At 41.2% G+C, this 13,398-nt stretch overlaps 1 protein-coding gene across 7 annotated transcripts in view; it reads left to right on the forward strand.

The window, feature by feature from the left end:
* NAP1L1 (nucleosome assembly protein 1 like 1) overlaps positions 1–13,398 on the forward strand; it is a 53,632-nt gene that overhangs the window by 6,566 nt on the left and 33,668 nt on the right. For 2 of the 7 annotated variants that reach the window (XM_030548692.1, XM_030548691.1), the window contains exon 2: positions 8,162–8,263. The exons of 3 other annotated variants lie outside the window; for them this stretch is intronic. In XM_030548692.1, the coding sequence (XP_030404552.1) occupies positions 8,254–8,263 (10 nt within the window). In that variant the 5' untranslated portion in view covers positions 8,162–8,253. Of the gene's footprint in view, positions 1–1,389; positions 1,505–2,825; positions 2,868–8,161; positions 8,264–13,398 lie in introns of those variants that run through there. 2 more of the 7 variants (XM_030548696.1, XM_030548694.1) reach the window with 2 other exon arrangements.

Here is a 13,398-nt window from a genome sequence, read left to right on the forward strand (position 1 = left end):
TGCAAAGTCAAACACTCATAAGTAAGGGAAATGCCAGAGTTGGGGGTGCCCATGTAGCTCCCTTGGGCATGTTTATTTGATAGTCTTTAACTGCACAATCACATATTGCTTTTCCGTAGAACTTTTAAAGCTCATTCAGTGCACATGCTGAACAGTGCTCAGTGAATTGGCAGCTACCCATTAATATTTGTTTTTGCCCTCATCATTCAATGTGTCCCCATCCTGTTACTGTACACCATTCAAATCTTGCATTAAATAAAAAATTATTAATCGGCTCATGGGCTTTATGGTACTCATCCTAGTATCTTGGTTCTTTACAAACATTAATGCTTTTATCTTCACAGCAGCCCTGGATGTGAAGTGGTGTTATCCCAGTTCCACATGTGGGGAACTGACAGAGATAAAAGCTACGACTGTCAGAAATCACAACTAGTTTGGGGTGCTCAGTTTGAGATGCCAAGGGTCTGTTGTGTTGTTTTTTTTAAGAGTACCTAGAACTGTATAGCACTCTATATATTTGGAGCAAAGCTCCCACTGACCTTTGGCTGCAGCTCTTAGTACTTCTGCAAATCAGCCCCCAAGTGACTCAAGCTGGGTATTCAGGGGAGGGAGGGTACATGTGAACATGTTTGCCCTTCTTACAGTTGGCCATCTCATTCGTCATGCACTTTTTTCCAACTTCTGAAGCACCTAAAGTACAGGTCCTACAGACAACAGCCTCATTCACTATACAACCCTGATTCAGCCCAAGAACATAGTCCAGCCTGCATGCAGAAGGCAGTGAGTGTCATGGAAAAAAGTGTGTGTAATCATGATGTAACTAAGACTGTGATACTGCATACACACAAGGGGCCAAATTAAAGTGTCACAGGTAATTAATTCTGACATTTTCTAGCCTGTGTGCTTTAATGTAGTTTGCTATATTAAGATTTTTAAATGCTTACAAGTTTAAAAAGTCATCATGCAGAACCATACTGACCTCCCATCATGGGTCATCCACAGGGCTGTCATCTACAGATCCCCAGCAAAGTCTTCTATCCCTTAAGCTAATGGAGTAACTGATCGCAACAGAAGCCTGTTAACTTCTCTGTGAACTTGCCACTAGAGAGGGATGGAGATGCTTTGCCTGTGTGTTTCATAGCTATTTGCTGGACAGCAAAGGAATCCTGAGACTCTGGAGTAACTGGTTCTTTCCAGGTTCTGTAGTGGAATGATCTAATGGCTAGATCTTTCTGCCCATCTACCCAGCCTGTTCTGCTCTCATCCCCAACCACCAGCATATGTGTCCTTTCCTTTACCCTGATTTCCCCTCCCCTTACTCCCCCACACCCCTTGTTCTCGCCTCCCTACATTGAAGTCAGGCAGCTTCCCTTGTCTTCCAAATTGCCTGGGAGCCAGCAATGAGACAATTGAGGGGAAGAGACTGTCACTACTCAGTTCCTGCAGCTCCTGGAAACTTGAAGGAGCAATTGCAGAGAACTTGTGTTCAACTTCTGCAATCCAGGTTAAAGAATGCTGCATCACTCTGTGTGGATGACACTTGTGCATGTAGATGCAAGAGGATAGAGCATGTTCAGTGCTTATTCAGAGAATTTAGCCACCAAACTTTAACTAGTCTAATGAGCATGTATGAACTGAGATTTTTCAGAGGCTTATCATTTGACCAAATTTGGGTGGTTTTTCAATGGGAATAAAAAAAGGGATACCCCTACCACAGCAAGCCTCTTGCGAAATTTCACGCCCTGCTCCAAAGTATGGAGGTGAACAGCTTCTGAACAAAACTGCTCATCTTTTTAACATGAGAAAACAGTATTTTTCCCTACTTTGCTTTGGGAAATGGTTCAGCCATTTCAACACGCTTTTCAAGATACTCTTCCTGAAGCAGACACTTAGCGTACAAAATTTGAGCCAAAGTTATAAGCAACTGAAAACAGAATCCTATAGTGGGAAATGTAACATAACTACAGGCAACATTACTACATGTAACTTAACACCAAGAGCATCGACTGTCATTTAATCAGTTGCTTTCTTTCATAACACCTATTTTATAATCACAAATACTAGTAGACTTCTGAAGGATGCTTGTTTTCTGGAGGAGAATCTCCAAGTACATTATGGCAGATCACAGTAGCTTGAACATTTGTCTCACTGGAATAGGAGCCACTTACAAAAGACTTTGAAACACTTCAGTTGTACCACACAGAGAAGATGCAAAAGGTGGGTAATACACCATTAGAAAACTTCATTATCTCAGCCCTGTCTAAAAAATTAAATGTTTTACAGAACGTTCCTGTTTGTCTTTGTACCACTATTGGGAGCCCTGAGTATGGGCAAGACAGTGGTGGCAAATATGATGGTAAAAATGCTAGAGGTCACAATAGCCTTCATGCCTAAAGTAAGGCCTCCACCAATTTTATGGGGGTATTTTTGGTAAAATTCTATAGTTTAGACACAATCAGTACAACAAAACATTAGACCAACTCAAAACCTGTCAGTTACTTGTATTATCTTATTCCTCAGCCATGAAGTCCTCCACTTGCTACAGAACTGTGGCTCCCAGCACTGGTGCACTGTCTTCACTGCCACTTTACAACACTGAAACTTGCAGCACTCCAGGGGGTGTTTTTTCACACCCCTGAGCGAGAAAGTTGTAGCGCTGTAAAGTGGCAGTGTAGGCAAGGCCTTAGTCTCCAGTCCCATAACATTGGTACTGGGCAGAATCTTTCGGGCACTAGTGAAAAGGTTAAAATGAGGAATAGATGCTTGTGGTGGTTTCAGCCTTGAATCATTAACTGGATTTGTTGGAAACATGGTTTGATTTTCAGAGGTATGAACATCTGCAACTCCCATGGATTTCAGTGGAAACTGTGAGTACACCAGCACCTTTGACTATCTTGTGCTAATTATTTAGGAGGAAAATGTCAACATGAAGGGGAAACAGGTCTGAGTTTCAGTTCCTCAGTAGTACTATTTTAATGTACCTTATCAGACTACAGCTACTTATTTTTTTTTCTTTTTGATATTCTGATATCTTGATGCCAGTACTAGCAAGTGCTTGTTGCATCTGAATGCAGCACTTTACCCAATAATTCAGCTGCCAGTTGAGTAGTGCTATATACGGGATGTGGTGGTTTTTCCTGATCATCATCAGATTATTCACACTGTCATGAGGTTTAGATGCATATTTCATAAACTTATGCCGTCTTGTAACTACAAGAATCTGTGGTGTCTTGGTGATCTCATGTGCAAGTGGATTCCACAGGTTTGACTATATGGCTATTTCTACATCTATGGCAAGATGTGGAGTAGAGGGTTATACATATAGCTGCAGCGAAGGCAAGCTCATAGACTTTAGATGATCATATTGGTCCCTTCTGACCCTAGTCTGACCTCCTGCACAAAGCAGGCCACAGAACCCTACCCATCCACTTCTATAACAAACCCCTAAGCTATGTCCGAGTTATTGAAGTCTTCAAATTTTGGTTTGAAGACCTCAAGCTGCAGAGAAGCCACCAGCAAGTGACCCATGCCCCAAGCTGCATCCATGTTTGTCACTGTGTATAGCTACATGCTGCAGTATGCACCTCCAATAGTGGGAATGCAGTGGAGAAAAGTTCTGGCAGCCTTTCACTCTGCTGCCTTCCTACTGCTGGAGCCTTTCACTGCAGCAGGGAGAGACATTAGCAGTGGAACCCTGCACTGCTAAAAACAGCAGTGCAGATTTGGGAGCCAATGTTTGGGCATGTAGAGAGTATATACCCTGGGGGTTCAGACATAGGCAGTCTACTCACTATCTACACTGCTGTTTGTACCCATGCTAGCTGGGCCTATAGTGTCTGCTATACGTGCTGCTGTAAGTGAACCTTATGTTGTGTGAAGTATAACTACCTATTCCAAACTTCCTGTCCTTAAATTTCTCTTTATAGTCCTTTGTTCTTGGTTTGACTGTAGCAAATTTAAACTAACTCTTCCAGTCAGCCTTATTTGTCTTACAAGTTAAACATTATCTGCCACTGTCTCTATACCTTAATGTGCCTGAATCAATGGAATTTTTCAAAAATTTCTGTAGCCTTTGTTAACAATATAATTCATGGGAAATGTAACCACTAGCTGAATGTCACATTCACTTGTCTACTCTGAAGGTCAGTTACATATTTGGGAGAGGAGGTAGAACAAGTGGAGATATCTGAGCCTCTAGCTATTATCTTTGGAAAATCATGGGAGACAGGAGAGATTCCAGAAGACTGGAAAGGGCAAATATAGTGCCTATCTATGAAAAGGGAAATAAAGACCAGTTAGTTTAACTTCTGTGCCAGGGAAGATAATGGAGCAAGTAATTAAGGAAATCATCTGCAAACACTTGGAAGGTGGTAAGGTGATAGGGAATAACCAGCATGGATTTGTAAAGAATCTGACAACTTTCTTTGATAGGATAACGAGTCTTGTGGATAAGGGAGAAACGGTGGATGTGGTATACCTAGACTTTAGTAAGGCATTTGATACGGTCTTGCATGATATTCTTATCAATAAACTAGGCAAATACAACTTAGATGGGGCTAGTATAAGGTGGATGCATAACTGGTTGGATAACTGTACTCAGAGTAGTTATTAATGGTTCCCAATCCTGCTGGAAAGGTATAACAAGTGGAGTTCCATAGGGATCTGTTTTGGGACCAGCTCTGTTCAATATCTTCAACAACTTAGATATTGGAATAGAAAGTACACTTTTTAAGTCTGCAGATGATACCAAACTGGGAGGGATTGCAACTGCTTTGGAGAACAGGATCATAATTCAAAATGATCTGGACAAATTGGAGAAATGGTCTGAGGTAAACAGGATGAAGTTTAACAAAGACAAATGCAGAGAGTGCTCCACTTAGGAAGGAAGAATCCATTTCACACATACAAAATGGGAAGAGACTATCTAGGAAGGAGTACGGCGGAAAGGGATCTAGGGGTTATAGTGGACCACAAGCTAAACATGAGTCAACAGTGTGATGCTGTTGCAAAGAAAGCAAACGTGATTCTGGGATGCATTAATGGGTGTGTTGTGAGCAAGACACGAGAAGTCATTCTTCCGCTTTACTCTGCTCTGGTTAGGCCTCAACTGGAGTATTGTGTCCAGTTCTGGGCACCGCATTTCAAGAAAGATGTGGAGAAACTGGAGAGGGTCCAGAGAAGAGCAACAAGAATTAAAGGTCTTGAGAACATGACCTATGAAGGAAGGCTGAAAGAATTGGGTTTGTCTAGTTTGGGAAAAAAGAAGACTGAGAGGGGACATGATAGCAGTTTTCAGGTATCTAAAAGGGTGTTATAAGGAGGAGGGAGAAAACTTGTTCACCTTAGCCTCTAAGGATAGAACAAGAAGCAACGGTCTTAAACTGCAGCAAGGGATGTTTAGGTTGGACATTAGGAAAAAGTTCCTAACTGTCAGGGTGGTTAAATGCTGGAATAAATTGCCTAGGGAGGTTGTGGAATCTCCATTTCTGGAGATATTTAAGAGTAGGTTAGATAAATGTCGGTCAGGGATGGTCTGGACAGAATATGGTCCTGCCACGAGGGCAGGGGACTGGACTCAATGACCACTCGAAGTCCCTTCCAGTCCTAGAATCTGTGAATAAGTGGAGATGGAAATTGTTCTTCAATGACGTATATTTTAGGATATATTAAGTGCCTGTTGGCATTCATGAATGAGAGCTATTGAACTAGATTTGTAGAACATGTGACAAGAGGATGTGCAAGGTAATGCTTCAAACCCTTTTCTTGATACCCACTTCCCATGCTAGTGGTAGGTGGGTGTTGCATGGCTATGACCACAAGCACCTCAAGGTAAGAAACACTTTGTGTTTCCATCTTCTGAGTAGGCCTTTTTATCCAGTAAACAATTGGATTACATACATACCCCTGTGTTTCAGGGTAATCAAGTCTACTATGTCTTCTACTTTGCCCACTGCTGCTGTGTAGTGGAAACTCATCCTACCCAGTAACAATTGCCATGGGTTCCCTTAATTGCTGTGGAGAGGTCAGTATAATTGTTTTAGTGGTCATTAATATACATCCCTCATAGCTCGAACCACTACTGAGCTGCCACAAATCTGTACTAAGTAAAGTGCACTGTTTAAACTTTACTGGATGTTTCACCAATCATATTTAGTGAGTGAACAATATGAAGACTATACTGATCAAAGCAGCCCAGCCATTGAGGGGAGCACAGTGCAGAAATCCACAAGAGGGCTACTTGGAATGTCAGAACTTTTTACAGTAGATTTCCATTCAAAATAGCATTTTCAAGTAACTTGTTCAAACAATTATTGCTAAGCTTGAAACCTCTTTAATTTTTTTCATTGACGTTTATGCTGCCAGCTTCACAAATGAAATTCTTTGGCAAGATGATAACCAGGAATACTAGGATCACTTGCAAATTAAGTAGCTCTTATAATGAATGTACGTGTCCTAAGTTCCCAACTTGTAATGAGCAGAGGACTTAGCTGTTGTTTCCCTCCTTAACATCATGGCTAAGGGGGAGAGGAGGCAGAAGAGATCTAAAACACAACACACATATACCTTGTTTGTAATTGTACAGGTACTGTATGGTGTTATAAGGTAAAGTGAAATTTGATTGAGAGTCCCAATTATATTTCCATAACCTTAACATGTTTGGGTTTTGTTTAAGTGTAACCTTAGCTCTGAATTTCCTGGGTTTGTAATGTTTGGTTTTGGGTTAATTACAGCATCCCTGTAACATTTTACCCTTAAGTTACTGATATCTACTCTGAACCTTAATTTCATCTTCATGTACACTTTTCTTGGAATCTGTTTTTAATTGTTAATGTCAAATATGAACACTCAACAGGAGACTCAGAATGCTGCCATGCTGTGTTTCTATGATTTGAAGATATGTAGTTATCAACCTTAAATAGGTTTTTTAATTTTGGCTCTTAATGCCAGAGTGCACTATTTAAATTGGGAGTTTATAGGTGCATCGCCAGAGCAGTTGAAAACAGCTGGAATATAATGTGAATCTGGCTCTTAAATTTACAATTGATTTGTTGGTTTAAGAGACTGTGTTTAAGAGGACTATGCAGAAAGGAAAACAGGAGAGTGGAGAGCCCAGTCCTGAAATCTCAATATCTTTTCACTTCAAGGACTTGTGTTGTGCTCCTGCCTCAGTTTCGCTCCCATTGCTGCCTTGGTGAACAGTGGAGCTGAGACAGCAGGGTCATGTGGAATCGGTAAGACACTGATGTCCAAAGCTAGCACATGGCCATGGACTTTAAGGAGCTCAACTGGTCACTGCTCTCTGATCTGCCTTAGAACTCTTGACACATATCCAGTCTAAGGGCTAACTCATTACAACAAATAGAATTGTTACATGCAAATTAGCTGTAGAGGAGGGTGCTTGATTCTTTCCTCTGATCTCAGTGGACCTATTTTAATTACCTGTGATATTGATCTAACTCTTCTTGTAAGTATATATAATGGAACAATTAGATACAAAAAATTAATTTGATTATACCTATGTTTGTAGACTGTTAAAATCAGTGAAATCTTATGCAATATGGAAAATATAAAGCCTGTTCTCCTTTTAAGATTCAGGAAAAAGACTGATGCAGGTATTGTTTAATGAGACCCAACTTGTTTGGTTTTTTTACTCAAACTAATTAATTGAATTTCCTGAGAACTAACATCCTTCTGTACTCAAAGCATTAGAGCTATAAATTTCTGGATGATAATCCTATGTTTTTATAACACAAGGTGAGTCTATGCTTTCAGTGCAAAAAAGAATTCAGCCTCAACTATGGAACTGCAATTGGTGCTTCCATACTTCGGTTATGTAACCATATTTTCTTTGCAAGACTTTCATATTTCTAGAATTGTGCTAATTTAGCATGAACTTGGACATTTTAACCTGATGATGTAGTCAAATATATGTTAATGACTTCAATACCATTTTTGTGCAAAAATGTTTTTCGGCCACTATTCAAGCACCAAAAACAAAACGTAGCAGTGTTTCAAGTGTAATTTGAAAACTGTCTCAATTGTTTCATTAAATTTGGTGTTGAGATCGTATAGTCTTTCTAAAATCATCATCTTGATTTTTAGATTCCTTTAAAATAAAACCAATCAGACTTGTGAATTTATGGATTAAATGTGTTTGCAGGCGAAATACACTTCAGTGCGGAAAACTGTTGCTTCAGATTAACAGCAGTTGCGCAAGTGGAGGAAGGGGCCACTAAGCCACCTTGCTTGCACATGGAGTCAGGTATGGGGCAACTGTGACTGCCTGTCTCCAAAGCAAAGCAGCAGCATACCTCATGAACCTCTGAGTATTAACAACACCCCAATGTCAGAGTTGGCTTTTCTAATTCAGTTCTGTAATTTATCCTACCTCTACCTCATCTGTCAGTTCTTGTTTCTTCTCCTCCATGACACTTCTGCTGCCCGTAAGTAAATTGCTCCTGTGAAGAATGTCTTTCCAGGCCCTTTGCACTTGTACCCCTCTATTTCCACCCATATAAACCATTTTTTTGCATATCATTTTTCATTTCCACACACAATGAAGTGTGTGCATGTATGTTTTGATAGATATTGTTGGTACTTGAGTGGATCGTAGGTAGCCTTGCAGCTGGTTAGTTTTCATTGCTGAAGAGAAACTGAGGTCCTAGTCAGTCATAGAGTAAAGTTAGTTCTTAGTTTTTTTAACATAGAATTACTGTTACACAATATACATTTCTAATATCTAAATTGGCTTTAATTTCAAAATGAACATATTTCAGTGGTCGTATTCATTAGATGCAAGTTAGTGGGAAGTCGTGGGACAGATGTTGAAATATATGCAGTTCTAATAAATCTCAACTCTACCATTTGGACAAAGTGTTGCCTTTTTACTGACTGCTTTAATATTAGAGTTTTAATGACTTGGCCAAAAGTTTGTTCAAGTAATTTTCGTATTTGTAGCTAGCTAAATTAGTGTAAACTCAAGTTGACTGGATTCTTATGCCTGTCCCAAAAGTGACCATATTGTTCCTGTCTTACGGGAACAGTCATGGCTTCCCATTTCATCATCTGAACAAAGTTTTTGTTTTGTTTTTAAACTAAAATATTTAAGACCTTGCCGTAGGGCAGGGGTCGGCAGCCTCTGGCACATGGCTTACCAGGGTAAGCACGCTGGTGGGCCCGGGCCAGTTTGTTTACCTGCTGCATCCACAGGTTCGGCCAACCTGCTGCATCCCACTGGCCGCAGTTTGCTGCTCCAGGCTACTGGGGGTGGCAGGAAGTCACAGCCAGCACATCCCTCGGCCTGCACTGCTTCCTGCAGCTCCCATTGGCCTGGAGTGGCGAACCGCAGCCAGTGGGAGCCATGATCGGCCGAACCTGTGGATGCGGCAGGTAAACAAATTGGCTCAGCCTGCCAGGGTGCTTACCCTGGTGAACCACGTGCCAGAGGTCGCTGATCCCTGCTGTAGGGAATAGAATGGGTGTGGCCAAACCGCAAAATGCAAGCCACATGTGGCTCATTTTACAGTTAACAGTGCAGCTCATAGAGCCTACCATGCCCCTCATTCTCTGTCTACCAAACTTGCGGGGGAGAAGAGCCATGGACTCCAGCCCCACGGGGCAGCCCCAAGCTCCAGAAGGCAGCTGTGCAGTGCTAAAGCCCAGAACTCTGGCAGGTATGCCCCGCTCTTCTGAATCGCTCACAATTTTCATAACTTGAAGGTCAGCAAGTTTTGGCCACCTCCAGAATAGAACTTGCTCAGTATTAGAAACAATCCATTAGAATGTTCAGCATATTCGAAGTAATAGGTTAAAGTGTACACGCTATCAAAGTTGGTCTTCTAATTAGTGAATTAATGACAATTATTCACTGTTTCCCGATAGCTTTTTTTTAGAAGATTAAGACTGTCTAGCATGAGCTAGGGGTGTGACTCTTCTGTTCTCTTATGCATACTTGTGTTAACTCTAATCGAGCTAGCATGATTAGTAGTATAGCTGGAATAGCATGGGTGGAAGCAGTGGAGGCATGGCTTCAGGTGGGTTTGTATTTGGCTCAAGTTACTGTATTAAAAAAAGGTCTCTAATCCAAGAAATAAACACGTATTGCTATTGAGTGAGAAGCTGGCAGTAGTGATATAGCACACATTTAAATGGTGTAACTTTGTGTTACGACGTTTTAACCCTAAAATGTTACCACCAAGTATTCTGTGTTGTACTTTGGCAGATATAGCATTGTTACATACCAATTTGTTTGAAAATGCAGTGTATGTCTTAATACTTGCATTCTTCAAGAATCCCTAAAACCATACTGGGTTTACTCCTGGGGGTGTTCTGTGCCAAAAAATTAAATTCTGCGCACTATTTTAAAATTCTGCAAATTTTATTTGTCAAAATAGCACTATATAATCACACCAGTTTCAAATATTTTGGTGATTTATTTCAAAATACTTGTCAGCAAGAATGTCCATAACTATATGGAGACACAGTCCAACAGAAGTAGAGTTTTAAAGAACATCCCCCCCGCACATCTAGTTCTTCTCTGCCCTTCCCCTCCTCCCCTGAACCTAGCCATGTGCCACTCCTCAGCCCAGGCATTCACAGTGCCTCCCTCTTCCCCAACACCATCTGCAGGCCCAGACACTCCAAGACCGTACCCTTCTAAAGCCTAGGAGGGAGAAACAGCATGATGCTGGGTCCTGGGCTTGCAGTTTTCTGCACGCCACCACCTTCCTTCCTTTAGGGAATGCTGGGAATGCAACTGCTGGGAACCCTCCAGTTTCTTCCCCCTCCTCCTGGCCTTGTCTTATTATTTGCAAGCTGGGCTGTGATGGGTCCAGCGGCCCCAAGTGGCAGCCAACATCTCTCCAGCCCATTTCTGTGGGGTGCGGGTGGGGGAGAATTTTGCATGCACAACTTTAATTTCTGCAAAATTCTGCATTGTGCAGTGGTCCAGAATTCCGCCAGGAGTATGGGGGTTCTTATGTTATGCAGACTTGATGGAGGGAGCTTTGTCAGTTTTCAGGTCCTAATAAATCAATAATTAAAAATTTTATTCTGATGTGTATGAGGCATAGCTTTGAAAGTTGAGGCTTACCTTGAGTATTTTGAATGCACCTGTCACCATGGTATTTAGGTGTTTTGAAAACTCCTTCACCAATGTGATTAGATTCTTTCCTTTTGAAGACATGGGAGTTAATTGCCTTAAATAGCTTAGCAGCAAAACATTCTGAGCACCTAACAGCAACAATGAATTCTTCAAATTTATCTGAAATTGGACATGTACTGGCACTGTAAATATTCTGTCAATTCCCCCAGAGGTCTAATATGAGGGATGAGATTGAAGTTTAACCCATGAAAAAGCAAAATCTGTGTCCAATATTTGAAGAAATTTCTTGTTCAAGACATCCTTAACTAGAGACCCATTTACCAAAAATGCACTGATTAGCTATGCTACTATAAGTAAGCACAGTCCGTCACAAAAGGGTCTTTTTTTGTTGAGTTTTGTGCTGCAGCTGAGTCAGTTGGCTCATTGGTTTAGTCATATAACATACCTGCTGGTAATCTAGTTTGTATTCTTCATATTGGAAAGCGTCTGCAAAATATTGTATATTTCTGCAGCTTCTGGCATTGTATAAACATGATTAGTACTTCATTGGGAAAGCACAGGAAACCAATATATGATGGGTTTACTTCAACCTGCATGAGAACAATTGTCAACCTTATACCAGAACTATGTATATCAGAACTGCTGTTTGTGGGGGACGTGGAAAATTACAGCAGGGTCATAGGAGCAACAAGAGTGAAATCAGTGGGGGAATATGATGAACATCTTAGATATCTGTACACAAATGCAAGGAGTATGGGGAATAAACAGAAAAAACTGGAAATATTAGTACATAAGCTAAATTTATGATGTAATTGGCATCAGAGAGACTTGGAGGGGTACTGGAATATTGATAGGAGTATAGCTTGTTCAGGAAGGACAGGCAGCATAAAAAGGGAGGCGGTATTGCAATATACATTTGTTCTGAGGCTCAGAATGAGGTGGGAGGCAGAACAGTTGAGTCTCTGTATAAAGATAAAAGCCTAGAAAATAGAGGCGATGTCCTGGTCGAGGTCTATTATAGACCACCGAATCAGGAAGAGTAAGTGAATGAGGTATTTCTAGAACAAGTAACAGAGAGATCCAGAAATATCCAGGTTTTGGCCTGGTTGCGATGGAGGGACTTTAACTCCCCAGGCATCTGTTGGAAAAGTAATATGACAAAACAATTTCCTGTAAGTTCTTGGCATGTGCTGAGGACAACATTTGTTCCAGAAAGTGGAGGAAGTAACCAGGCGGACATCAATTTTAGACTTGATTCTAATGGGGAATTGGTAGTGAATCTGAAGGTGGAAAGCAATTTGGGTGAAAGTGATCATGAATTAAGAGATTTCATGATTTTAAGGAAAGTAAAGAGTGAGCAGCAGAATAAAGACAATAAGGACTTCAAAAAAGCAGTCATTAACAAACTCAGAGTTGGTAGCTAATGTCTCATGCAAAGAAAAAGTTAAGGGAAAAAAGTTCGAGAGCTAGTAGTTTCTCAAGGAGACAGTACTAAAGGCACAGCTGCAAACTATCCAGATATAAAGGAGAGATGAGAATAGTAAGTGGCCTTCATCAGGAACCTCGATGCCAACTCTGCCCACATATCTACACCAGCGACACCATCACAGGACCTAACCAGATCAGCCACACCATCACTGGTTCATTCACCTGCACGTCCACCAATGTAATATACGCCATCATATGCCAGCAATGCCCCTCTGCTATGTACATTGACCAAACTGGACAGTCTCTACGGAAAAGGATAAATGGACACAAATCAGACATTAGGAATGGCAATATACAAAAACCTGTAGGAGAGCACTTCAACCTCCCTGGCCACACTATAGCAGACCTTAAGGTGGCCATCCTGCAGCAAAAAAACTTCAGGACCAGACTTCAAAGAGAAACTGCTGAGCTTCAGTTCATCTGCAAATTTGACACCATCAGCTCAGGATTGAACAAAGACTGTGAATGGCTTGCCAATTACAGAACCAGTTTCTCCTCTCTTGGTTTTCACACCTCAACTGCTAGAACAGGGCCTCATCCTCCCTGATTGAACTGACCTCGTTATCTCTAGCTTGCTTGCTAGCACACATATATATATACCTGCCCCTGGATATTTCCATTACATGCATCTGAGGAAGTGGGTATTCACCCACGAAAGCTCATGCTCCAAAACATCTGTTAGTCTATAAGGTGCCACAGGATTCTTTGCTGCTTTTACAGATCCAGACTAACACGGCTACCCTCTGATACCTGAAAATCAGGGTGAGTTTTTGATTTAAATCGCTAGTCAGGAAGACTCGATTTTA

Source organism: Gopherus evgoodei, chromosome 1 (genome assembly GCF_007399415.2).
Source record: "Gopherus evgoodei ecotype Sinaloan lineage chromosome 1, rGopEvg1_v1.p, whole genome shotgun sequence".
NCBI classification, from domain to species: Eukaryota; Metazoa; Chordata; order Testudines; family Testudinidae; genus Gopherus; species Gopherus evgoodei.